Source organism: Bombyx mandarina, chromosome 19 (assembly GCF_030267445.1).
Source record: "Bombyx mandarina strain Sakado chromosome 19, ASM3026744v2".
Classification (NCBI taxonomy): Eukaryota; Metazoa; Arthropoda; class Insecta; order Lepidoptera; family Bombycidae; genus Bombyx; species Bombyx mandarina.
Genome location: NC_143225.1, coordinates 3,980,177 through 4,008,158, shown reverse-complemented (window position 1 = coordinate 4,008,158; position 27,982 = coordinate 3,980,177). Strand labels below are relative to the sequence as shown.

Below are 27,982 nucleotides of genomic sequence, written 5' to 3'. Positions count from 1 at the left end.
AAAAAAATATCTATGGTGGGTCAGAAATTATATAGAACAGACATTACTGTATGGGCTTAGATCCCCTTGCCTTTCTTAATAAGGAAAAATTGTACTAAAACAAAAAAAAATCTATGGTGATTTTAATCAAAAACTGCTCTAAAAAGAAACGGAAAATTAATTAATACATAAACATAGTCCTTTTCCACTTTTTGGTCTTTGGATGGCGTCTTTGTTTTTAAGTAATAATCGGTGTAACAGTGTGTTAAAATAACAAGACCAACTTTTGATAAGTTTCATAAGAAGTTTCAAATATAAATGACTATTTTTTCAGTGAAATTCAACAAAAATGTATTAATGTTATTGTAATTAACTAAATGAATCTGCAATACCGGCAATGGCTTTGTGGCAGAATGCGTCGTCCGTCATATGGAGATTAGACGACACAGCGAAAATTACATGTTTCATAGAAAATGCTCAAAACATTAACAAACACACCGTAAGCAAAAATCATAAAATTAAATTGTCAAGGTCTATCTAATTTAAACTTATCGCATAATAATATGTATATTCGGATAATTAATATTTTCAAGAGTGAGAAAATTTAAATTTACTTATTAAGATCTTAGTTTTTGTATGATATGGTTTTTGGCTTAAAGTAAAACTGAAGGTGTTAGTTTAGTAAATGAAATGTAGTTATTAAAACTCACGTATATGATGATATCGACGCTTGAAAGGCAAACGTGACTAAGCGACAATAACTGCTTTGTACATAAATGATAGGCAATAACCATATTCGATGCCAAAAAATATATATTTCTAGCTCTATTAAAATCATTTCAAACCTACAGCTACTAGCTAGATTCTACTACAGCTAGATTCGTTAAAATAAATTTTGTTTTCAGGTATTTCAACTTTAAATTAGTCTACTGTAAAGTTCACGCATTGTCGCTTAGTCACTTTTGCCTTTCAAGCGTCGATATGAAAACTCTTTGAATTGTACTTGTATTTGAAATATTTTCCACTAAGTCTTAATTTTAATAAACACAATATTGATTAAGTATGTGATAAATTAGAACAGACAAAAAGTTCTGATATTAAACTATGTTGTGTATACCTGTATTGGCCTCTTGATCAACTCCCACTGTTATTTATTATGTGTCAGTATTATCACAATACAATAGTTTCAGTCAATATGAAGTGCAGGTGAATATTCTGATGTATTCCAATGTAAAGGTCCTATATGACACTATTCACATGTGTGCAAACAAAAAAGTGATTGAAAAGTTAATTCTTTGAATTTTACTTCAGGAATACATAATTAGGGTTCAAAGAGGCCCCATCAAAGAAAATATGTGGAATGTATCTCGTAGATATAGTGATTTTGCATCGCTACACTCATTACTGCTGAAATCCAATATAGATTTGCCTCTCCCACCTAAAAAACTCATAGGAAATATGCAGCCTTCATTTATCGCAGAAAGACAAGTGGCTTTGCAGGTAAGGAATATATAAACACAGTAGCAGTGAGAACTAAGTCAAAAGTTTAGAACTAAAAAATTGTAATATATTAATTACCCAGCAAAATTAGCATTCATGCGAATTTGTAAATATTGACAGGATTTTTTATTAGTAAATATTAGGCACTTGTGGATACAATAATACCACTGACATGTTATGTTGCTTCTTTATACCACAACAATTTCTTCATGTGTGTGATACCCCTCAGGAGGACAGTGAGGTTTAGGTCTGTTGAATTTAGATAATCAATTATTTATATCATAATAATTGTTTCAGAACTATTTAAATGAAGTGCTGAAACATCAGATATTAGCATTGTCATTGTCAGTGAGAAGTTTTCTAGATCCAAACAACTATTCATTAGCCATCTCAGGTATGTATAATACTTAACTAATTTTTTAGTATGTACAGAATTTTAATAACAAAAACAAGAAAGTATTTACAAGTAAGACAATATGCACAAAGATTAACTATTTAAAGAGTTTTCTTAACTCCGAGCAAAAAGGATATAAAAACCAGAATAAAAAAGAGGTTTTATTCTATCTGTAAGTTATTATCATGTTATCATATCTTTCTATAACTTTTTTTTATATAAACAGACATAAAAATAAATAAATACATATCGATAAATACATACGATAAAAATAAATTTATTCCTTAAAAATTACAGTGCTAAGACATAAATAATGTAGGAGAGGATTCTGCAATTGCACTGCACAAACAGTGAAAAATCCATCATATCAGTTAATGGGTGGATAAGAAATCTGCAAGCTGGGTAGCTAGGCACCAGGTACCTAAAGTGCTTGACCAGATAAATAGGTGTGTTAGGATTGTGCAGAACAGAATTTAGTAATGAAAGAATGTAACAGTAATAATGTCTTGTGTACTGAAGTACTATAATAAATGCTCATTGATTTATATGTGTTGTGGGCATTCTCGATCTAGTTATACATTGATATTACTATGATGATCTCTTTCCTTATTTGCATATAGATATTAACTCAATCATTTTTTCAATTAACATTTAAAGCTATAAGCTGATTAGTGAAATGACAGAAGGAATTAAGTTCATATCGACGTTCGACTAAGCGACAATAACTACTTTTTAAATAAATGATAGGCAATAACCATATTCGATGCCAAAAAAATATATTTCTAGGTCTATTAAAATATTTCAATCCTACAGCTACTAGCTAGATTCTACTACAGCTAGATTCGTTAAAATAAATTTTGTTTTTAGGTATTTCAACTTTAAATTAGTCGTAAAGTTCACGCATTGTCGCTTAGTCACTTTTGCCTTTCAAGCGTCGATATGCTATCAATATTTGAAACCTAGTTATTTAATTACAGAGCAATCTCTGCAGACCGTGTCAATAGCCTTGAGGGGAGACTTGCGCTATGAACTAAAAGGACCCATTGCCGATATTGGATGGAGAATAAGGAAACATTATTTTTTGGTGTGTAATAAAATGTATTTTATTTTCGTCATTATAACTCAGCGGTGTAAGATGTTTTCTTCATCACTACATAGTATAAAACAAAGTCGCTTTCTCTGTCCCTATATCTGTCTGTCCCTATGTATGCTTAAATCTTTAAAACTACGCAACGGATTTTGATGCGGTTTTCTTTAATAGATGGAGTGATTGAAGAGAAAGGTTTATATGTATAATAACATCCATTAAATAGTGGAGAAATCAATAATAAATTACAGTTTCCGAAGCGAAGTGAGGGCGGGTTGCTAGTTAAACAATATTTATGAAGATTGTTTTGCATACAGTTGCATCACTTGAATCAAGTGGCCCTAGACATTTTTATCCTTGAGGCTATAAAGACGCTTTAATCATCAGATACAATTTTTTTTTGGTTTTAGCATTATATTATGGGTATGCTTATACACAACAAATTCGATCTCATACTTACTAGGCGACAGGATTGGCGTTGAGACCTTGAGAGCAAATGTACAAAACATTGATTACAGTAGCCAACTTGTTTTAATTGCGACGATGCATATCGACAATATTAATAAAATCAAATTGAAAATTATTGTTTTACGTTCATTTGTATATTATATTCTGCTGAGTCGCAGAGTTTATCAGTAAAGATAAAAATACACTTGCAAGACGTGTTATTGTATCCAAGTTATTTGTATGCAAATGGAAGTCGATGAACTTTGAAGAAAAAAAAAACGTTAATGCGTCTCTATTAGTAAAAATACGAAACCTGTGTGGTTAATATTCAGTGGCTCATAATTTATTTATTTATGTGCATAGAGATAAATATAGTAAAAAATATATATAATAATAGCCATATGATAATGACAACGGCAGGCAGCGGCTTGGCCCGGCCACTGGCATTGCTGATGTCCATGAGCGATCGTAACCGCTTACCATCAGCTGGGCCGTGTGCTCGTCTGCCTACAAAGGCAAAAAAACTTCTACACATTTGTTTGTATGTTCACGTGTCCTTTATTCGATTTAGTTATAGGTTTTTACAAACTATGCAAACAGTCAGTATCGAGAAGTGAAAGGCATCAAAGGTGTCATTAGTACTATCATAGGTGCTTTTAGGCACCACAAGCACCGGTCACCGTCCTCGTCGAACCCGTCACTTGCGACGAAGGGCTCGACGAGCGAATTAATCCATAGACACAGACAGCCCACTGAGTTTCTCGCCGGATCTTCTCAGTGGGTCGTGTTTCCGATCCAGTGGTAGATTCTGCGAAGAACTACTCTTGCTAGGGTCAGTGTTAGCAACACTCTTGTTTGAGCGTCGTGAGCTCACCTACACGTTAGGGTGAAGCTGAAATAGCCCCTCAAGGCTATCAGCATAGGCAGGAAAGAAAAAAAAAACTATCATCTGTCTTCGTTTTCGGAGGCGATCTCTTAACACCCAGTATAAAACTACTACCAAAACGCTATAAAAAACTGTTTCTAAGGTTCAATTCTAGAAATAGGTTCGATAAAATTGAATTCATCACCTACATGTATTGTTTTCTTTTCGTTAATATCGTGACAAGAATATTTGTTCATTCATTTAATTTAAATCATATGTATATTTCAGATGTCCGATATTAGTAGCAAGACTAATTGTTTACTTTCGTATCAGCACTACGGTCCGGATAGATATCTCTGCGATAAAGACTTGCAGATTGCCTTCAAGAGCCTACAAAATCTTTCGGTAATTGTATTTTGGGATTTTTGTTATTTTTGCGTGGACGTGGTAGTGTGAGCCAGCAGCGCTGAGGATTACTATACCAAAATGTATTTCAAATCTGACGTTTTAAGAGACGTTCTCATTTAGATGTTAATGAGGCAACGGTAACCATTTTATCTAATGGGAAACTCATGAGTTTGGTTGCTGAAGCATGTTTAGTTCTGACAATGGACCCCCAATCATGTGTTCCCTTTGTTTTGTTGTTAGGGCGTCAACCCTCCGTATAAAGCTTATCTAGTGCCGTAGGCTTCCTCCCGATCCACTAACGGTGCTTTTAGGTACCTCAAGCACCGGTTAACGTTCTCGTCGAAACCGTCGCTTGCGACGAAGGGCTCGACGAGTTAATTAACCCATAGACACAGCCCACTGAGTTTCTCGCCGGATCTTCTCAGTGGGTCGCGTTTCCGATCCGGTGGTAGATCCTGCGAAGCACGGCTCTTGCTAGGGTTCGTGTTAGCAACGTCGTCAGGTTCGAGCCCCGTGAGCCCACCTACTAGTTAAGGTTACGGTGAAATAGCCTCTCAAGGCTCTCAGCTTAGATAGGGAAAAAAAAGTGCCGTTTAATTCCATAATTTCATGAATAGATTTATATAAAAGTATTTTTTTATAAAATAACGATCAAATTCAAACCCTTTAGACCAATTAATATATTTATAGTGCTTTTATGATTTTGTTAATCTTATAAATTTGATTTTGATTTTGTAAATTTTAGCACCCGTATATAGACCAAATATTAGCTATACATAATTTAGAAAATGGTGCCTACGTTATTCGAAGGATACACGAGAGCGGAAGTCTGAGAGATATATTATACGGTACCGAATACAGTAAACATTATTTAATGAAGTATGGCAACCCGAAAATAAGGAAACCATTCACGACCGGACAAATTGCACACTATGGTTATCAGATATTGCAAGCAATAAAGTTTCTACACGAAAAAGGTCTACCACACGGTAAGAACAATTCGAATATATATTTTTTTTACTATAAGACAATAATTATCGTTATTGTGCTCGAAATTTAATGGCATTTGATAAACCAGCTGGAATAAGAGAAACTAGTAATAAAAGCAACATTGAAAGATTATTTTTTTGCCACAAAGAGACCGTCATCCGTAACTTCTAAGTGCTTTGTTTTATTAATTATTTTTCTGACAAAGGAGTCTCCTCCAATCTACGGTAGATTAAGTATGCGTACCGACGACCGCCATTAAAGTAAAACCTACCGAATTGTAGGTCACATCCATCCCGGCAACATCGCAATAGAGAACCAAAGAGCTCTGCTAATGGAGGTCGAGAATTTTGTTATCGGCGTGCCCTGTCTCTACCGACCCTATCTACTCGAACTGCGGAGGGTGACGACCCCCGAAGACATCGACGTATACTGCTTCGGCAGAACCTTGTACGAGATGACGTTCGCCATCGCACCGGAGGACCCTCACTGCGATTACTTCCCCGACGGAATCAATATGGATTTAGGTATGTACATTCTGATTTCCACTCTCACCAAATTAAACCCGCAAAATTATAATTTGCGTATTTACTGGTGGTAAGGACCTCTTGTGAGTCCGCGCGGGTAGGTACCCTGCCTGTTTCTGCCGTGAAGCAGTAATGCGTTTCGGTTTGAAGGACGGGACATCCGTTGTAACTATACTGACACCTTAGAACTTATGTCTCAAGGTGGGTGGCGCATTTACGTTTTAGATGTCGATGGGCTCCAGTAACCACTTAACACTAGGTGGGCTGTGAGCTCGTCCATCCATCTAAGCAATAAAAAAAAATACAGGAGAGCCATTTCAAATTTAAAATTTGGAAAATATATCATAACAAAAAATCTTCTTCAACTATTCGAACGGAGTAAAGTTAATTGAAATTCAATTAAATACATCGTACCGTTGATGCTATTACCAAATAAAACGCATCTTTAATTACAAAGATAAATAACGAGTATTAAGCGTTTTTTTTTTTTTTTTTATTGCTTAGATTGGTGGACGAGCTCACAGCCCACCTGGTATTAAGTGGTTACTGGAGCCCACAGACATCTACAACGTAAATGCGCCACCCACCTTGAGATATAAGTTCTAAGGTCTCAGTATAGTTACAACGGCTGTCCCACCCTTCAAACCGAAACGCATTACTGCTTCACGGCAGAAATAGGCGGGGTGGTGGTACCTACCCGTGCGGACTCACAAGAGGTCCTACCACCAGTGAAATGTCGCTTAAACAAAATAGCGTTTCACTCCTCGATATTGTCAGTTTGCATAGTGTGTAAAAACCTCTAAATCGAATAAGGGACGCATCAACATACAAACATATATTCAGAAACTTATTATGTGACTATTTATTTTTAATTTTATTTTTACTCGATATATGACAATTTCACCTCTCGATTTGTTATTACATAACTGTGTGATAGATATCTCTATAGCAAAGTGGTGGGCAAACATTTTAATGGCGGGCCACAAAGCTTATGAAATTTTAGAGGAGGACCAGAATTATAGAAAAAATGCATTTTGTATTAAAGATTTTTAATAAACAAAATACCTGTTTCTATTACGCCTTGTTAGGCGCGTGATAGATAGGTGAAAAGAATGGGGATTTTTTCCAATAAATAAACTAATACCTGTGACAGACTGCCGAGATAATTATAATGATGGCAAGTTAATTATGAGACAATGAATGCTCAAAACACCCCTGACGAATTGGAGCTTTCATTAAAAATTCTAAGATTTTCAATTATAAACGTCAGATTTTATTTTACGTGACAAAATGCCGACTAGAATATTTAGGATGGATGGACTCTCGGCGGGCCGTATTAAATACTTCCGCGGGCCGTACTTTGCCCATCGCTGCTCTATAGTATGTTAACCATTTGAATCTCTTTGACAGAATCAGTATTACACATGTGCCTTTCAAGTCACGCTTGCAAGCACGGCATGCCGACAGTAGACAGTCTACTCCGGCACCCGTTCTTCTGCCAAGCGCCCCTCAACGGCCTCACGGTGGCGCCGCGCGACGAGAAGATCCACCTCAAGTTCCCCATACAGCTGAAGGAAGAGTTGAAGGCCGCCGTCTCTAGCGCTGAAGCGAGATTAAAACGAGAACAGAAACTGGTATGGAGTAGTGATTCGTTTTAAAGATTTCAAAGGAAACTCACTTGTCGATGTATTTTTGATGAGAATTAATATTTTTTTATACTGGTGGTAGGGCCTCCCTGAGTCCGCACGGATAGTTACCACTACCCCGCCTATTTCAGCTGTGAAGCAGTAATGCCTTTCGGTTTGAAGGGTGGGATAGCCGTTTTAACTATACTGAGACCTTAGAACTTATATTTTTTTTAGGTTTTTATTGCTTAGATGAGTGCACAGCCCACCTGGTGTTAAGTGGTTACTGGAGCCCATAGACACCCATAACGTAAATGCGCCACCCACCTTGAGATATAAGTTCTAAGGTCTCAAGTTTAGTTACAAGTTAGTAATATCTCAAGGTGGGTGGCGCATTTACTTTGTAGATGTCTATGGGCTCCAGTAATCACTTAATACCAGGTGTGCTGTGAGCTCGTCCACCCATCTAAGCAATAAATAAAAAAAATAGTTGTAGAATTTTAGAATATATTTGTTGTATAAATGATTAATAACAACTATTATATATTAATATTACGTCACTATTTCCTTTTAAGCAATATTACATGGTTGTCTGAGAGAGATCGTTATTAGCTTTAGAACCTTTGATATGATTGTGTGTTAAGTTTTGAATTTGAACCTATGTTACAAATGTATCTTTTAACGTAGGTGCGAAGCGCAAAAAGAGAAGTCAGGATCCAAGAAATACTCTCTTCAGAAGAGGAAATGAAGAAACAGAAAAAAAGAATGGTGAGTGGCTCTCTGTCTCACTATTAACATTCTGTCATCAGCATTAATTTTTGTTTTTGAACTCATTTACTGTCGCATATCTTTTATACCTTTTTATTTTATTTATTGGAAAAAATTTCAACGCAATTGTGACTTTCTCCTCGTGTCTTTCTGTGAACTATTCAGATTTTTTAAAATAATAATATTTATATAATAATAACTGAGAAAAAATCACGCACGGTCATCCGGCCCCAATATAGGATCCCCTGTGTTATGGATACCAGAGATTGATATAAACAGTTATATATGTTTAAATATATACATATGTATATAGGTAATAAACACCTAAACAAAGACCAAACAAACATGTTCATTACACAATGTTTTCCCGATATGGGAATTGAACCCACGACCCTCGGTTCAACGGTCTTTGGCGCTAATTACTGCATCATCGAGTCGGTCAGCCGAAACTGTACCTGTCCATTTATGGTCAATAACTTTATCATATTAAATATTATGCTTTCTTTGTACTTTGTTACAAAGACGGAAACTTATATGTCGGATGACCGTTGGACTGCGACGGAAAAATAGTTTAATTTTATTTATCGCTGGCTTTTTTGTTTATTTTTTTTTTCGAGGGTAGTTTAAAAATTTTAGTGGTTTATAGAAAAATGGCATTTTTGGCGGGAACGCGAGGAGTGAAGTGTTGTGATTTCTTTTATTTTGTCTATTTAGGGTTTCTTCAAGTTTAAATCTGTAATAGTAACGGTGGTTTAATAACTGTTTAGTATCTATGAAAGTGCACAAATGTGGGAAAATGAAACAAAGCTGCTGAACGTAACTTCTCGGGATCTTCCAAAAAGTCTCAGTAAATTACCATTTTACTGAGACTATTCCCATTTCATTTCGTTTCGTTTCGTTTCGTTTCCATTTCATTTCATTTCATGTCACGTTTCATATTAAGCAACTTCATTTCATTATATCATTTTTCATATAAAAAGTTTTCATTAAAATTTAAATAATACTTGACCTTAAGGTCTTAGTGACCAGGTCATAAAAGCCCTTTAAAAAAATATATAGAAAAAGCGCGAGAGCATCTGGAAGTCGACGTCGTCGCTGGCGGACACGGTGCGGAGCGCCAGCACGGCCTCGTCCCCTTCGCCGCCCGCGCCCCGCGAGCGCACCCCGCCGCCTCCGCCACAAGGTCGGCTCTAGGTTTTGTTACACTACCTTACACGAACTCGTTCGGTTATTATGTATTTTCGACACTTTCACATATAATAGAAATATTAGTCTCGATATGGTCCCATGAGTATTATAGATAGTACAGATATTGTGTAAGTGTTTTTCTGGATTGGCTGGATTGTTCTGGGTTGTGATCAATACCACGTGTACATATTGCGAGCGATATTCTATTTTTGCCGCGAAACAGCCCTGAAGAACGGTGTACACCAATCACACTACACAATTCAGGGACTTCCATCTCATTCCTAAAAGTGGGCGGCAGCCATGTAACGTGTATAGATTTGGTAACCACTGAACATCAGGCGGGCTGAGAGCTATTAATTATATGAATAAAAATATATAATAACATAATTATTTTGTCCGTGTCTATCTTAGTTAACTCCTCCTAAATGGGTGAACCGATTTTCATGAGATTTATTTGTATGCGTTCCAGTGAATTCGAGAATGATTTAGATTCACGATTCGGTCCACTAAAAAATACTTTTTTAATTAGACGCAGACATGGGTGCCGCGGAGGGAGCACCGCCCCCCGCCGGCCGCTCCGCGCTGCTGCACGCCATCTGCGCCTTCGACAAGTCCAGACTCGCTCGCGTATCGACTCGGTGAGACGACGAATGGATATCGAGTTATCGATTTTAGATGAGGGAGCTGAAATTAAACTTGCAAACGGTGTGCTGTTATACTTAACTGAATATTAACACGTTCACTGCCAAGTAGGTCACCGGTGTCCTACGCGGCGCACTGATGTAATTATGTCGCTTTCTGTTACTAAGTGGATTGCTTGACTTTGCCTTCTTTTGTTTATTAATGTATATTTTAGTCTTTTAGGTCTCTTAGAAATAGATTCATTGTCAGTATCTTCGGATTCGTCTTTCCCAGAGTCTACCAGATATTCCGGCGCCTTACTTCTTAGTAAGGCTTCTTAGAACAAAGAGAGAAATCTACATAGTTACTTCAGTGCGCCGCGTAGGGCACCGGTGACCTACATGACAGTTATATATAGTCAATATTTAAACTGTTTGTCTGTTAATGCTCTAAACTAGTTTCGAGTGACAGCCAAAATAATTGCGATCGACAAAATGTATTTCAGTAATATATTGTCGTGTTAATATAGTGTTTAATCAGCTAACCAGCGCGTCCGTGGTTTCGGGAGGCCCGATGTGACGTCGACACTAAAATCGTGTTGCTATTCGTAGAACAATATTTTTTCTCCTTTGAGAACGACCCGTTGCATCCTAAAAATCTCTGAACCTAATATTCTCTTGGGTTTGCGCGAGTCGTAGATATAATTAAAAGTACTTTTACAGTTCAATCTCGCATTTTCTATTCAAATGTCTACGAATAAGAGTTTTAACCTCAATTGTCCACGACTACGAAAACTATATTATAGTAGTATATATAATATGCAATAGTATTCCAAACGTCGGTAGTAATAAATGTAAAGGCAATTTAAAAAAAAAGTGAGATTAAATCATAAAAGTCGATAGGTGACGCTAAATAAATGAGATTAAATCATAATATTCGATAATTTTATGAATACACATTTTTTTTACTGACAGTCCATGCACTTTTGTAGCCCACTGTACAAGTTTACTCTTGTTAGCAAAATTTCTCAGGCTGAGCCCGTGAGCTCACTCGTCCGGGAGTCGCTGGAACAACCTCTCAGGCTACCAGTGAATAGGCAGGGAAAAAAATAATGTACAAATTAAATGCGTTGCATATGAATATCCGTTTTCAGTTATGTTTGGCTGCGATTAAAAAATAATTATTTCAAAGAATCCCGATTAGTGTAGTCTAGTTTCGTTGAGATATAAATTCTAAGGTCTCAGTATAGTTACAACGGCTGCCCCATCCTTCAAATCGAAACGCATTGCTGCTTCAGAAATAGGCGGGACGGTGGTACCTACCCGTGCGGACTCACAAGAGGTCCTACCACCAGTAATTAAAATTATGATTTTGCGGGTTTGATTTTTATTACACGATGTTATTCCTTTACCGTGGAAATCAATCGTGAACATTTGTGAAGTACGTATTTCATTAGAAAAATTGGTACCCGCCTACGGGATTCGATCACCGGTGCATCGCTACATACGAATACACGTGGTCCAGCGATACTGTACCGCGTAGGAGTGCGATTGACTGTGCATTATTTATTTTTATTTATTAAGTAACAAAGAAACATGTCGGCCGGTATGTCAACACATTGTTATTGACATGGTCGAAGGTTGCGATTTAAATTTGTATTTAATTTCAGCTCCCATTGACTCACTAGCGTACTTTGTTTTTATCGATAAAAAATAAACCTGATTTATCGATGTTATAGTACAATATTATATTATTATATACAATGCGATGATATATATTTTTGCAAAATGTAACAATTCGAATATGGCTAAATCATACCTTTTAGTATTGTATTCATATTCTTAGATATTAAAGTAAGATTTTGAAATTTGTTATGTATTATAATTTTTACTCTATAGTTTATAAGGCCTTGTTCGAAAAATACTTTATCGAACAGTATTTATTTATTTTATATAAAAATGAAATGAAAGTATTGTAAAATCGTGTACAGATTACGGCTTCAATTAAATATTGCCATAAAAAGAGATGGAGTATTAAAGATATCGATTAAAAAAAAAATCGATGTTTTAAAACATACTGAAAACGAATGGTGCGTTTAATTTCTTAAAATAATTGTTTAATAATATTAAAATAAATATTTCAGAAAAATTTTTTAGTATGTACTTGATCGAGTAGTATATATTTATTATAGTTTTTAGCAAAATATGTTATTAATGTTCATAAAAATGAACTATGTTTTGGCATTTATGAATTTCCAATGATTTCCTCATTGTTTGTTGACAACATATATTCTAAAATGTTATGTTTTATATTAAATTTTGCTAGATACGTTTAGGTATGTTATCTATATGTTGAAAAATCTCAAAAAAAAAAAGAATTTATGAATCAAAGGCATTTTTGAAGAGTAGATTGTTTTGTTCTCTATAAGACAAGTGATAAATAACTGGTCATGTATTTTGTTTATTGGTTTGTAAGGAATTTGTTTACACATTTATTTTATTTAGAAGCTTTAATAAGATGAAAATTTTTGTACGTAATTTTCAACATATTATGAGTTAATATTATATTATTTATATTCTTGTAAGCGTACCTATGTTAAATACATATATCCATAGTAGTTAATTTCATTTTGATATCTCATTGTTTATTTCCAGACGAATTAAAAAGTTAAGTTGGATACTTTTGAAAGTGCTTTTGTCATTTTATTTTTCCGTTCATGTCTACTCGGCAAATAAAAAAAGTGTTTGTATTCCAACATGTATAGATACCAATATGGTAGGCTATACTAAAAAAATAAAGTAAATAAAAAAAAATCATTTCTTTTTCATTTGGGGCAAAAAATTTACCTCTTCAGAAATTGCTGATCATTTGTTAAATAATAATAATTAGTTGAGCTATTTGAAAATTGATACTAAGGTACGTATAGTGAGTGGGTCGTCAGAGACAACATCAGAGACGACATCGTCATGTCAATGTGCCTAACGTTGGAGCTTATTATTTTGCTTATGACAATTCCACCTAACTTTTTTTTATTGCTTAGATGGGTGGACGAGCTCACAGCCCACCTGGTGTTAAGTGTTTACTGGAGCCCATAGAAATCTACAACGTAAATGCGCCACCCACCTTCAGACATAAGTTCTAAAGTCTCAGTATAGTTACAACGGCTGCCTCACCCTTCAAACCGAAACGCATTACTGCGTCGCGGCAGATATAGAAGGGGTGGTGGTACTTACCCGTGCGGACTCAAGAGGTCCTACTATCAGTAAATTGCAATTGAATCCTTTTCTAAAGTGACGGTGCTTACCGCACCCAGCAGTGTCCTGGTTGGCGTGGCTTCAAGCGAAAGCGATTTACTATGAAGCGAGCTGGTGGACACGTGTGCGTCGCACGCAGTGAGCTTAGGCTCCCCGCGCACTAGGCTGCAGTGGCCGGAATATTTGAGCAGCCAATCGACAGCCATTTGTGATCCTTTCGTCGAGCGATTTTGACTTTATCTCGTAAAAACGCAAATCAAAGAAAAGACTGGATTCATCCTCTTTTTCTAGAACGGCATTCAAAAGGCTTATTCTATAACTATTTTAAAGATATTCATACATACCCAGACCGGTTTTTTTAAGTACAAGAGATTGTACAAGCATGCTGTATCATATAACTAACATTTGGCAAAACGAATATGCATTTGTAACGATTACCGCAGCCAAGAGTTTCGGGCTGCCTAGGGCGCGGGGAGTCTTATTGAGAGTTTTTTTAACTTCGCGACAGTACAGTTAATTCAAATTTGTATGGAGTTGGAACAGCACCCCTAGCGGCAAATGTAGGGCACTAAGCACACAGCTGTTTCTATATACACAGACAGCTTCCAATATGGTATCCCACGCGAGTTTTTCAATAGGCGACAATGAATACTGACCACTGACCCACGTCCTTACGGATCCATCAGATCCAATAACCTTTGCATTAGACGCCTTCAGCTCTAACACTAGGAGCAGGCTTAGGGACCCCGGTAACCGTACTCGTCGAACTCGACAAAGAGTTCGCCGTGCAACCTAACCCATGAATCAGCTCGCTGAGTTTCTCGCCAGATCTTCTCAGCGGGTCGCGATTCCGATCCGGTAGTAGATTCATTCGCGAAGCAGCTGCTCTTGAGCTGTTAGGTCTCCTTCGGAGGCGCTCGGGTAGCTGTTAGCAAATCCCACCCCCCCTGGCTGAGCCTTTGCTCGCCCACCTGTCCTGGTGAAACTGGAAAGGCCTCCGGGCCACCAGTAATCCTTCAATCATAAAAAAAAAAACCACTGAAGGGACCTACCCATAGAGTAAGATTATATGGACCTACCTCGATAATGATTCGGAGCGTCTTGCTGTATTATAAAAATAAAACAAAACAAAATACGACATAAAATTTACTTAATCACCTTAAATCCTAATCACGTAAATCACAAACATAAACTTAAATCAATTCTCATCCGACAAGACTCGAACGTAAAATAATAATATATAAATCTTTTCGTTTTAGGAGAAATTTCTTAATGCAAAACCGTGACGTGTTCATTCATGAGAATGATAAAATTCTACATTCATCGATGATACGCCTGATGGAGTTTGAACGTAGATTAATTAGCATTTCAATGTACAAATATATTTTGTACGTGCAACAATACACAAATCACTATTCATTACTGAATATACTTATGAGCTACTTCGTTCATAATAAACGATTAATAATTCTTATTTATTTGACGAAGGGTCTACATTTAAAAGCCTAAAAGTTTTTAGATAACAAAAAAAATGTTTATCTCCCTCCCTTTTTATTGTAAAAAAGAGAGAAAAAACACGATTTATTAAATTAAATAATTTTCACAAGTAACCAAAATTTTTCATTCTCCAGTTCGTTTTGTAGGTATTAATGTATGTATGCACATTCGATAACTTTACTAGTTATTTCGATTTGCAAATTCAGACTAGACATTCAGATATTTTAATAAAGAAGAGAAAAAAAAGACTTCAATAAAAATAATGTTCATCTGTTCAAAGTTGTTTCACAATGAATTCAAAACGTATCAACAATTAAGTTTGTGTTTTTGTTGTAGTAGTTGTGTAGCATCGTCTTTATTCGCCTCTCACTCGCGCACGCACTAACAAAATGAGAGACAAGTATTCCTATATCAGTATCGATAGATCAACGCGAGTATATCCTCAAAACTCTTTTATAGAATTAAAATAGTACGGTCCCACAGCACTACAAGCGTATTAAAAGCATATCGACGCTTGAAAGGCAAACGTGACTAAGCGACAATGCGTGAACTTTACAGTAGACTAATTTAAAGTTGAAATACCTGAAAAAAATATATTTTGACGAATCTAGCTGTAGGATTGAAATGATTTTAATAGACCTAGAAATATATTTTTTTTGCGCATCGAATATGGCTATTGCCTATCATTTACGTACAAAGCAGTTATTGTCGCTTAGTCACGCTTGCCTTTCAAGCGTCGATATATATAAAATACGATAAGTTCACATTTATTAGTTATACAGCAGACAAAATGAACAATAACGACAAATCTAGAATGGGAGTTTCTTGTTATTTTTAAACTTTAGTATTCTTAATATGTAAACATTTTTAATGTTCCGAACATAATGTGCATGCTGTTTTTCAAGATTATTCATACAAATGTACGATTAAAACATATCAGAGGTCGCGTAGTTCATCAAAATTTTAAAATGAAGTTAATCATCATTGAGTTTTTTTTTCATGTCAACAACTTGTTATGATTACAATATTATTCGAACAAGTAATTTTTCATTACAAAATTGCTGCTCTATATTTAAAAAAAAAGACTTAACGTCCTCTTAATGTTTGCACAGTTTCAACATCCAATACAATAAACTAATTGACCGATCTAAAAATTTTTTGAAATCTCAACTGACTAATATTTTAAGATATTTAGTAGGTACAGTAAAAATATGGTTTTCTTGTTTACTTTTTTCTAAAGAACATTCTAAAGAAGGAATTAAAAGCTTTATAATGACGTCATTCGTGGAAGGCGAGACAGTCGTCTTTAAGCGAACGAAAAAACATGAGAAACGTTACAAAAGAATTCAACCAAATAAATACTGTTTTTCAATAATACTGATTTCTCTATTATATGTTTGTACGAAAAGCAAACTTAATATCCTTAAATAATATCGACGGTTAAAAGGCTATTTCGTTTGATTTCAAGCGACATTTTTGCAACATTACAAGAGAGCTATGAAAATTGAAAAAATTTAGAAAATTCTTGAAACAAAAATACTTGTTCAGCTATTTGAATGGAGTAAACTTGATTGAAGTTCAATTAAAAACATCGAATTGTTGATACTAATCTATCTTCTATCTGTATATATATAAATGAATTGCTGTTCGTTAGTCTCGCTGAGACTCTAGAACGGCTGGACCGATTTGGCTAATTTTGGTCTTGAATTATTTGTCGAAGTCCAGAGAAGGTTTAAAAGGTAAATAAATATGAAAATTCTCCGAATTAAATAAAGTTTAGGTCTTTTATTTATCGATTGAGGCACTACGAAGTCTGCCGTGTCAGCTAGTACCAAATAAAACGGACCTTTAATTACAAAATATGAACGCCGCGGATTAAGTCAAAAGTCTCTTAAACCAAATAACCTTTTAGCCCTCGATATGTAATATTTATTCAGATAATAACAATTAATATTCTGTATTCGTTCGCATGAATGATATTATTTCGTCTCTTACTTACGTATTCTATTTAAATTGTTTAAAAACTACAAGTTTAAATTTTAAAGGAAACTACGTCAGTTGAAATTATAAAGCATAGACAATTTAAAAAAAAAAAAAAAAAAAACCTAAAGACGGCACTTCCACGGACGTTGTGCAATTTTGAATACATTAAAATACATCATACGTATTGCTTGTAGTTATTTGTTGATTAGACTTATTTAAATGATGGCGATATATATTCAAGATTAATGTTATTATAGAAATAATACGAGAATGCTAATTTGCTATGCGTTCTGTGAAGTGGCATTAAAATTTGTCAATCAATATGCTCAAACTGATTTGTGTCAATAAACAATAAATTGACAGCTAATGATTTTTTTTTTTTGCAAACAAGAAAATGTATTGACAATTTTTAGGGCGAACTAAGGACGCGTGTTTAAAAAAAAAAGCTGCTTTAGTTTTATTAAATTAATTAAAAAAAAACACGTTGTATATAGACGGCACCAAACTGCGTTCCATAATAGTCTTCACTTATGTAACATCTTTTAGTAGATTTTCAGGAAAGCCTCAATCGTTAATCCAGTTCTATGATGTCGTCTATGTTATCAATGTCGAAATCTTCCAGGGACATTTCTGAAATGAAAAAAAAAACAAATCTTACATCGCCTCTCGATTGACATGGCATTGACAGGTGGAGTTGGTCCGCAACGCGTCCCGGTTTGATGGGTGGGATAGCGTTATAACAACTCAAAATCAAATCAAATCAAAAATTTTGTATTCAACATAAATGAAAGTACATACTTGTTGAACGTCAAAAAGAAACTACCGCCAATTCACAAAAACTAGTCTCCGTCCTGAGAAGAACTGGCAAGAAACTCAGCGGGCATATCTTTTTTGTTTTGTTTTAATATTAGATTTTTTTTTAAATATTAATTTTTACAATGAGTATTATAACGTAACAATTATTGCAATATTGAAATGCCCGAAGCGAGCAACTCATTACCACTTTGTGCAATCTTCTAAACTGAGACTTCACCCCAATTGTTTTAAGGTCTATTATGGCGTTCGCTTTGAAGTTGTTGATGCGTTTCGGTAACCACTTTACAGTATTGGGAGGACGGTGCTATATAGTTATAATAACTATATAGTTTCAGTCAGCTTTGAGCCGATTATATCTAGGACAAGCTTTTGCCCGCGACTCCGTCCGCGTGAAATAGTTATTTTGGCATAACGCTAAATTTTACCCCACCCCTCCCCCCTTCATTTACGTAGAAAGAGAAAATATTTATGAATTACAGGATGTTAAGGAATGAATTACAGGATGTTAAGGAAGCTATTTAAGCCCCTATTTTGAAACATTCTTTATTGGTGCTTCACTTGTATTGGTCTTACCGTGATCGTGATGTTATATAGCCTATAGCCTTTCTCAATAAATGGGCTATCTAACACTGAAAGAATTTTTCAAATCGGATCAGTTGTTCCTGAGATTAGCGCGTACAATCATCAACTACCTATCGGTGAATGTCCAGCCGTTCCAGAGATTAGCCGGAACAAACAGACAGACAGACAAAAATTGTAAAAAATGTTATTTTGGTGTATGTACCGTATATAATAATATATTCATATGCATGTAGTAAATAGCGGTTATTTCAATATTACAAACAGACACTCCAATTTTTTTTATTTTTTTTATTGCTTAGATGTGTGGACGAGCTCGAAGCCCACCTGGTGTTAAGTGGTTACTGGAGCCCATAGACGTCTACAACGTAAATTCGCCACCCACCTTGAGACTAAGTTCTAAGGTGTCAAGTATAGTTACAACGGCTGCCCCACCCTTCAAACCGAAACGCATTACTGCTTCACGGCAGAAATAGGCAGGGTGGTGGTACCCACACGCGCGGTCTCACAGGAGGTCCTACCACCAGTAAAAATAGTATTTATATGTATAGATGCAAGCGAAGACCAATGTTGGGGTTCTAGTAAGACCAGTAGCGCACCGGTCCACTCACCGTTAACCTTCCGTTTCTTCGCGGGCTCCTGCGGCGGGGACGGGATCGTTCTCTTCTTGGTTTTGACGTCTTTCATCACAAGCTTCGTCGCGAGTACAGGTTTTACTTTCGTCAGTATGCTCGGGCGTTTTCTGTTGGCGAAATTTTTATTTACATTAATCAAGGCTAGCTGTTTATGGTAAGCGAGATTTGAGATTTATTTATTTATTGCTTAAATGGGTGGATGAGCTTACAGCCCACCTGGTGTTAAGTAGTTGCTGGATCCCATAGACATTATAATGTAAATGCACCACCCACCTTGAGATATAAGTTCTAAGACCTCACTATAGTGATTCATCACAATTGATCTCACTATTGACTATTATTTATCAAGAAATTAAATGGGGACATTTTTTACTGGTGGTAGGACCTCTTGTGAGTCCGCGCGGGTAGGTACCACTAACATACTTATTTCAGCCGTGAAGCAGTAATGCGTTTCGATTTGAAGGGTGGGGCAGCCGTTGTAACTATACTTGAGACCTTAGAATTTATATCTCAAGGTGGGTGGCGCATTTACGTTGTAGATCTCTATGGGCTCCAGTAACCACTTAACACCAGGTGAGCTGTGAGCTAGTCCAGCCATCTAAGGAAAAAAAAATTGCTTACTTATTATCGTCTACTGCCTTTATCGTCATCATCTTTGGTGCGATCAAACATATCGTTTTTTTATGCAACGCGATGTTGCCGGGCTTGCTGACGATGGTCACCGATTTACTTAGCGGCACTTTGGAGGTGGAGGCGCTCGTTGTGTGCTTTGAGGGCGCAGTTACCGAACTCACGGGTCCTAGTTCCGTGAGATTTATAACGGTCCTGTTGTCGGTCGGTCGGTTCGATTTGGGCGCTCTCTTCGCTTTTGGCTGCGCGTTCCATTCAAGCGATTTCGATGACGAAGCTATTGGCGCGTTGACCTGAGCTCTCAGCTTTTTTACAGGCAGCAACCTGACGGTTTGTAATCTATTGCCGGCTTTGTGCGAGGGCTCGGGTTTCGATAGCGGATGCGCGTCGTGCGCCATGATGTGTACAACGTTCTTGAACATCGACATTGGTTCTGGCGGCGCTTCGGCCGGCGCCGGTGCCCGGGGCTCCTGCGACTTCACCTCGTCGACCGGGCTCACGACGTCTGCCGTGCGAGGGGGCTCCGAAACGCTCATGTGGGTCGGGGGGACCGCGGCGATTGGAGGGGCGGCGGTTTTCACAGCTAGGCTTAGAGATTTCCTATTGCGCCCGTACGTGAGTACGACTGGTGGCGCCTTGGGATTCGCGGCTGCGATTGTTTCGGCGGCCGGCGGTTTCGGTGTCCTTTTGGTGTCGCCGGTGATGTACTGCGGCTGACCGTCGGAGCGCTGGGGCGCGGGGACCGGCGGGGTGTACGATATGGAGACGGGGTGCGGGGGGGCGGGGCCCTCGTCGTCGTCGCTGTCCAGACATATACAATCCGCTGGCCCCTGGGTGGAGACAGCACGCTCGGTGTTCACGACCGCTGCTTGATTGTCTTCCGGTATCCGGGGATGATCGGGGCGACCAAGGTATTGGGGCAATCCTGTTGCTGTGTTGTAGTCCCGAGAGGTTCCAGCCACGACTTTGTTCGCGGAAGAGGTCTGCGTGGCGGGAGTGGGCGCCGGGCAGGAGACGGCGGGCAGGATGTCGCTGATGATGACGTCATCGTCGTCGGGCAGGATGCACTCGTCGCTAGTCAGCGTCGTGTGGACGGTGGCGGGCGCGGGCGCGGTGGGGCGCTGGTACATTCTGATCGGGACGACGTGTTTCCTAGGTTCGTGTTGCGACAATTTCTCGACGTTCGAATCGTCCTTTTGTTCGAGGCTGCCCTTCGGATGTCCATTGATTGCAGTATTCAGTCCAGTTTTTTTATTTCGTTGAATGATGAGCGGCGGCACGCGGGGCGGGGGCGGAGGTGGGGGCGGGTGCTCGTGCGTCCTGACCGTTGGTTCGTTGGCAGCGTCCTCTTTGATCTGATTTTCTATATTCATCAAGGATTTCTTTAGGAGGCTCGCCGCTGAATATTCAGCACTCCTCGTCGGTTTCGACATCGTGCCGTGCAGTTTCGTAAGAAGTTCGACGCCTAGTTCCTGTTAATGAATTTCAATTTAAAATTTTATAGCACGCCTATAACATCCCTATTCGTTCTACTCGTGGGTCTTGGAGGGGCATGCGTGCGGGCGGGGCGGCAGAGACGTCGCCGGACAAAACCACGAAACTTCGAGAAACGAGTCAGTCGATATAGCACCATTGAAAATAGTTCAACATCGATATCATTAAAAACTATACACCTTAAGCTGGGATAGGTTTAATAATTGGTTATAATTTCCTATTTAGGTTGTTTTAAGCATTGCTAAGCTGCTGATAACCGGTTATCAGAGTCTGATAGCACTAAAATAAAAATTATGCAGTCGTTTAGACACGAGACCCACATTTCAGTAACAACACAATTTTGGTTGTATTTTACTTGTTTATCTTTATCCCTTTGAACCGGAAACATCAAATTTTTATTATTTATCTTAAAACTTAATATTTGATTTTTTCTTACTGATGGTAGGACCTCTTCTGAGTCCGCAAGGGTACTACAACCCCACTTATTTCTGCCGTGAAGCAGTAATGCGTTTCGGTTTGAAGGGTGGGGTAGCCGTTTAACTATACTGAGACCTTAGAGCTCATATCTCCAGGTGGGTGGCGCATTTACGTTATAGATGTCTATGGGCTCCAGTAACCACTTAACACCAGGTGGGCTGTGAGCTCGTCCACCCATCTAAGCAATAAAAAAAAATTAATGTTTCCGAAGCGAAGCGAGGGCGGGTTGCTAGTTGTATTATAAAATTACCTTAACGGCTATATCATAGATGGGGCCACTGTCGAGGAGCTTCCCCGTAGCTTCGACTTCCTTGAGAGCTTTAAGCGTGCTGTACTGGGCCGCTAGTAGCGCCGCGTCGCGGTCCAGCTTGGGGTTGCCGGACAGGTACGTGTGGGCGACGATCTTTATGAAGTTCTCGTTTGTCAATAGTAGCGGAGGCAGATTAATCTTTCCTTGTGGTTTCTTTTTCTTGCTCGTTTTGGGCGTGTACGTGATCTTGTTGGTTTTGACTATGGGCTCGTCGTCGTCGCTCAGCGCGATGGCGGCTTCGGGCTGAGCGTTACTCACGAGCTCCACATCTATTTGAGCGACTTTCTTTATTTTAATCGGTCTTTCGGTAGGAGTGTCGTGTGGGCGGGGCGCGCCGTGCTGAGGGTCCTTCGCTAACTCACTATCGTTTTCAATCAAAATGCTGTACGTATCATTGTCAGTCTCCTTGTTATTCGATTTAGCGTTTTTATTTTTTCTAGATCGCTCCGATGTCGTCGTCCGTTTCGGGCGGTTGGATATAACGCTGTTCACTTCGACGCCCTCGTCGCTGTCCACTATGACGTCGGGTGTATCGTTCTGTGGCTCCGAATCTAAGTCAACGACTTCAGCGTCTTTCGGAGGCGCGGTCGGTATGCTTGCGGCCGCATTAACTGGCTCCCGTTCGACAGTACTAGATCGATGCATTTCTATATCATCACGTGCACTATTTGCGGGTTCCATATCTATAATAGTTGTCATCTTGATTTTCTTTCCAGATTTCTGTTCTGTCTTCCGCGTTGGGTTCGTATGTGCGGGTTCGGTATAGGTGGGTTCGGTATCCAAATCGCTGTCGTCTTTAAGTAGATTCGGCACGATCATGTCGAGGTGTCGTTCCGCGGCTATGGCCGCTTTCCGTTTCGTCCGTCTGCTTCCCACAGACGCGTCTTGACGTTGGGCGGCGCTCGTCTGCGGCGCGTCCGGCGGCGTCGCGTCCGGCGGCGTCGCGTCCGGTCCGACAACGTGCGTTTGCTTTAGTCCTTCCTCGACTACGCGTCGCTTTATCGCCTCGCACACCATGGCGATGGCGACGGGCATGGCCATCCAGCGCTGCTGCAGCAGCAGGCCGGCCACGCTCATCGCCACCGCGTCGTCGGAGGGGCTTCCCGTCGACACTATCATCCGTACTTTATTGACAAAGTTAAGTAAGTCTTCGCTTTTACTTATTTGGAAATTGTGGTTGATTAGTATGTTCCTTATCTCGTTGATTAGAGATCCTTGGATGCTACTCTCGGCCGCGCAGTCCTGCGGGGGGACCGCGCTGTTTTTCTTGCCTCGTTTCGTTTTTGGAGCTTCGTCTTTTCTTGGCGACGGTTGCGGAACGGGCGACTTAGCGTACTCGTGGCCCTGAAGTTTGCTCGAAATCCTTGTGTTGTTTGCTGCGAGTTCATTTTGCATTTCTGTAAAAATAATGAGAAAACGTAAGATTCTTTCGTGCATGACTAAGTTAAGCCATAAAGTACAAAGCGGAGTTAGGCAGCGGTTTTGCTCTATCCCTGGCATTGCTGAAGTCCATGGGCGATGGTAACCACTCACCATCAGGTGGGCTGTATGTTCGTCCGCCTACAAGGGCAATAACTATGTATGTATTTTTATAAATATATGTATGTATGTGTATGTAATCACTGGATTGGTACACCGCGCGTAATTCGTTTCCAAACAATTCTTGTCCAATTGATGGTTGTCTGGGAAAGATTGCTCTTAGCGATAAGACCGCCAATTGTACTTTTTTGTATTTAATGTATCGCATTGTTTTTGGAATGAAGTTCCTTATGGGACGATGCGGAGGTACCCTAACCGGGAAAAAACGTCCGTAACGTAAGATTTTTATTAGTAATGCACACAGTGTATGACTTAACCTTGTAATAACGTACAAAAAATAACATATTTTTTTATATTTAATTGATCACGATCTCAGAGCGTTCGTTTGCGCAATACACTAACTATTATGCAAACAACCGTGAATGAAATGTACCACAATAAGTTCGCACGTTACCGAATGACCGTGGGTTGTTGCGAAACCTCCAGTTTTATTTTCTTTATACCTCGGATAGAACTTAAAATTAATATTCTTATAATAAGGAACTTCGTTCCTGTCCGGTGTCCCACGACACCACACTTTTTTTTTTATTGGTATACAATAAAGAATACTCTCTCTCTCTCTCTCTCTCTAAGTGTAGAGATGTTTTTTTTTTGTTATTGCTTAGATGAGTGGACGAGCTCACTGGACTGGTGTAAGTGGTTACCGGAGCCCATAGACATCTACAACGTGAATGCGCCACCCACCTTGAGATATAAGTTCTAAGGTCTCAAGTATAGTTATATGGTGCGGTTACGTTTGTGCGCGTGCTCCTGCTGGAACTGCATCCAGGCGGCGGCGCGCTCGTGCTCGGGCAGGCCGGGCTCGGTGGAGCCGCGCAGCAGCGAGTCGTGCTCGTGCACCGCGTGGATGGCGGCGTCGCGCGCCAGCCGCAGCAGCGCCACGTCCTGCACGCCCACCGCCACGCCGCCCGCCACGCTCGCGCCAGTCTCGTCGAACCTGCACATACATACACTCATCTACATTGGTAGTAGTAGTAGTTTTATTTTTCCAATTAGAAAGGCAAAGGTATCATACCATACAACCTAATCTTTTATATATATTTTTATATGAAGAATGATTTTATGAAATGAAATGAAGTTGATTAATATGAAACAGCATGAAATGAAATGGAATGAAATCATACGAAATGAGATGAAATAACATGGGGTGAAACATAACCTCAGTAAAATGGTGGTCGTTTACTGAGACTTTTTCAGTGGATTTTTTTGGAGGATCCCGAGAAGTTACGTTAAGCGGTTTTGTTTCATTTTCCCACATTTGTGCACTTTCACATATATTAAACAGTTAATAAACCACCGTTATTACACATTTAAACCTGAAGAAACACTAAATACATAGTCCTAATAAAACAAATCACACAACTTCACTCCTCGCGTTCCCGCCAAAATCCCAATCAAAATGAGAAACTTTTTGGCGGGAACGCGAGGAGTGAAGTTGTGTGATTTGTTTTATTTTGTTTTTTTAGTGTTTCTTCAGGTTTAAATGCGTAATAACGGTGGTTTATTAACCGTTTAATATCTGTGAAGGTGCACAAATGTGGAAAACTCAAACAACGACGCTGGATGTAGCTTCTCGGGATCCTCCAAAAAGCCCACTGAAATAATTTTGCGGGTTTGATTTTTATTACACGATGTTATTCTTTCATTGTGGAAGTCAATCGTGAACATTTATTTGTTAAGTACTTATTTCATTGAAAAAATTGGTACATGCTGGCGGGATTCGAATGCACATTTTTTTATTTTTTTTTATTGCCTAGATGGGTGGACGATCTCACAGCCCACATGGTGTTAAGTGGTTACTGGAGTCCATAGATATCTACAACGTAAATGTGCCACCCACCTTGAAATATGAGTTCTAAGGTCTCAGTATAATTACAACGGCTACCCCGCCCTTTTTTTATTGCCTTTGTAGGCAGACGAGCATACGGCCCACCTGATGGTAAGTGGTCACCGTCGCTCATGGACGTCAGCAATGCCAGGGGCAGAGCCAAGCCGCTGCATACCATTAAGTACTATCTTCAAACCGAAACGCATTACTGCTTCACGGCAGAAATAGGCGGGGCGGTGGTACCTACCCGCGCGGACTCACAAGAGGTCCTACCACCAGTAATAAGTACAGGGTAATGTGAGTTTTTTTTTTATTTTTTTTTATTGCTTAGATATGTGGACGAGCTCACAGCCCACCTGATGTTAAGTGGTTACTGGAGCCCATAGACATCTACAACGTAGACGCGCCACCCACCTTGAGATACAAGTTCTAAAGTCTCAGTATAGTTACAACGGCTACCCCATCCTTCAAACCGAAACGCATTACTGCTTCACGGCAGAAATAAGCAGGGCGGTGGTACCTACCCGTGCGGACTCACAAGAGGTCCTACCACCAGTAATAAGTACAAGGTAATGTGAGTGGCACTAGTTACCGGTAGAGCTCCGTGAGCTCGGCGCTGTTGTAGTGGCGCTCTATCTGCTGCTCGTCCACGACGCGGCAGGCGACCGCTTGCTTCGTCACCGACCGCTCGTATATCTTCTGTTCCATTGTTCCCTGGATAACACGAGACACGTTTAGTGGCCGCGCGTGTCACATTCAACGCCATTTGTTTTCCCTTGTGTTAACAGTTACAAGGATAAGTGTATGACATATTTATTATGGAAAATCCACGAGGAAATAACACATAACTCGCGTTAGTCACATGAAATTAGTAATTTAAAGTTTGAATAAAATTAATAATTGAATATTATTTGAAATTTGATTGCATGTTTTTCGAGTTCAACCGTATAATAATATTCGACGCTTGAAAGGCAAAAGTGACTAAGCGACATTAACTGCTTTGTACATAAATGATAGGCAATAACCATATTCGATGCGCAAAAAAAAAAAAATTCTAGGTTTATTAAAATCATTTCAATCCTACAGCTACTAGCTAGATTCTACTACAGCTGGATTCGTTAAAATAAATTGTGTTTTCAGGTATTTCAACTTTAAATTAGTCTACTGTAAAGTTCACGCATTGTCGCTTAGTCACGTTTGCCTTTCAAGCGTCGATATGTAGTGTACACTAAATGTATCTAGAGTCTAGATTCTAATTCTAAAAATGTCGCTCAAGCCAAATAGCCTTTCACCCGTCTATATTTTATATATATAACGTGAATTGGACGACAGACGAAATAAACTGAAAAATAGACCGCCTTCCACAATTTTTTACAACTTCGTCGGTGGTGTTCTTACGTGTAGCTTCTGTTTGCGCACGTTTATGAACAAGATAGGCTACTGTAGCCATATTAGAGCGCACGAAAAGCGCGGACATTAGCTTTTAAGTTAATAAACAGAAAACTTTCACCGTTGCCGAAACCGGCTTGGAACCATGGAGAATAGTTTTTTTTTCTTACCTAAGCTGAGAGCCTTGAGAGGCTATATCAGCGTAACCTAACTAGAAGGTGAGCTCACAGGGCTCAAACCTGACGACGTTGCTAACACGAGCCCTAACAAGAGCCGCGTTTCGCAGCATCTACCACCGGATCGGAATCGCGACCCACAGAAGATCCGGCGAGAAAATCAGTGGGCTTTATCTATGGGTTAATTCGCTCGCCGAGCCCTTCGTCGCAAGCGACGGGTTCGACGAGAACGGTGACCGGTGCTTGAGGTACCTAGAAGCACCGTTAGTGGATCGGGAGGATCCGAGATGACGTGTTTTGGGCGACGTCGACTGCTTTCCATTCTGTCCGCAGGATCGGGAATGTAGTTACCGGCGGCCACGATGAGAGGGTTCTCGTGTCGTGCCGCTTTATCGAAGTGGGGAGAATATCAAAGTAAAGTACACTTACCATGGCAACGAATCGATATATGTAGCAGTCCTTCCTCTGCCCGAAGCGGTAGACCCTAAAGATGCTCTGTATGTCGTGCGCCGGGTTCCACGACGTGTCCAGGATGATGACCCGGTTGGCCGCCGTCATGTTGAGCCCCAGCGAGCCCGCCCGGGTCGAGATCAGGAACAGTCTGCGCTCACAGACAAGCGTTACGTTATTACCACTGTCATTTCATGCTAATCAAAATTACGTCATCCTTAGATATGGAAAGACATCCTTAGATATCGATGGAAAGATATACTTGGTTTTTTTTTTAAGATATCAATAGATTATATGTTTAGATATCGAAAATTTTCCCACAAAAAAACCGGTCTAGTCGATGTTAATTTTGAAGTCGTCGTGGCCTAAAGGATAAGACGTCCGGTGCATTCGTATGAAGCGACGCACCGGTGTTCGAATCCCGCAGGCGGGTACCGATTTTTCTAATGAAATACGTACTCAACAAATG

The 27,982-nt window shown here is 39.1% G+C and overlaps 2 protein-coding genes across 4 annotated transcripts in view; one reads left to right on the top strand and one right to left on the bottom strand.

Moving 5' to 3' along the window:
* Window positions 1-17: 17 nt before the first annotated feature.
* The window catches only part of LOC114239479 (PX domain-containing protein kinase-like protein), a 146,776-nt gene continuing 118,811 nt past the window's right edge, over window positions 18-27,982 (top strand). The window contains exons 1-12 of one of the 2 annotated variants that reach the window (XM_089735419.1): window positions 18-221; window positions 314-478; window positions 1,291-1,479; window positions 1,777-1,873; window positions 2,851-2,957; window positions 4,561-4,677; window positions 5,426-5,669; window positions 5,952-6,194; window positions 7,605-7,828; window positions 8,507-8,587; window positions 9,647-9,770; window positions 10,305-13,087. In XM_089735419.1, coding sequence (XP_089591545.1) covers window positions 377-478; window positions 1,291-1,479; window positions 1,777-1,873; window positions 2,851-2,957; window positions 4,561-4,677; window positions 5,426-5,669; window positions 5,952-6,194; window positions 7,605-7,828; window positions 8,507-8,587; window positions 9,647-9,770; window positions 10,305-10,417 — 1,641 coding nt within the window. In that variant the 5' untranslated portion in view covers window positions 18-221; window positions 314-376 and the 3' untranslated portion in view covers window positions 10,418-13,087. Of the gene's footprint in view, window positions 479-1,290; window positions 1,480-1,776; window positions 1,874-2,850; window positions 2,958-4,560; window positions 4,678-5,425; window positions 5,670-5,951; window positions 6,195-7,604; window positions 7,829-8,506; window positions 8,588-9,646; window positions 9,771-10,304; window positions 13,088-27,982 lie in introns of those variants that run through there. The other variant, XR_016324695.1, reaches the window with a different exon arrangement.
* The window catches only part of LOC114239330 (uncharacterized), a 34,483-nt gene continuing 21,284 nt past the window's right edge, over window positions 14,784-27,982 (bottom strand). For both annotated transcript variants that reach the window (XM_028169481.2, XM_089735415.1), the window contains 7 exons: window positions 27,493-27,664; window positions 26,091-26,212; window positions 24,405-24,607; window positions 22,012-23,468; window positions 19,782-21,262; window positions 19,137-19,267; window positions 14,784-17,760 (listed from right to left, as the gene is read on the bottom strand). In XM_028169481.2, the coding sequence (XP_028025282.2) occupies window positions 17,702-17,760; window positions 19,137-19,267; window positions 19,782-21,262; window positions 22,012-23,468; window positions 24,405-24,607; window positions 26,091-26,212; window positions 27,493-27,664 (3,625 nt within the window). In that variant the 3' untranslated portion in view covers window positions 14,784-17,701. The remainder of the gene's footprint in view (window positions 17,761-19,136; window positions 19,268-19,781; window positions 21,263-22,011; window positions 23,469-24,404; window positions 24,608-26,090; window positions 26,213-27,492; window positions 27,665-27,982) is intronic.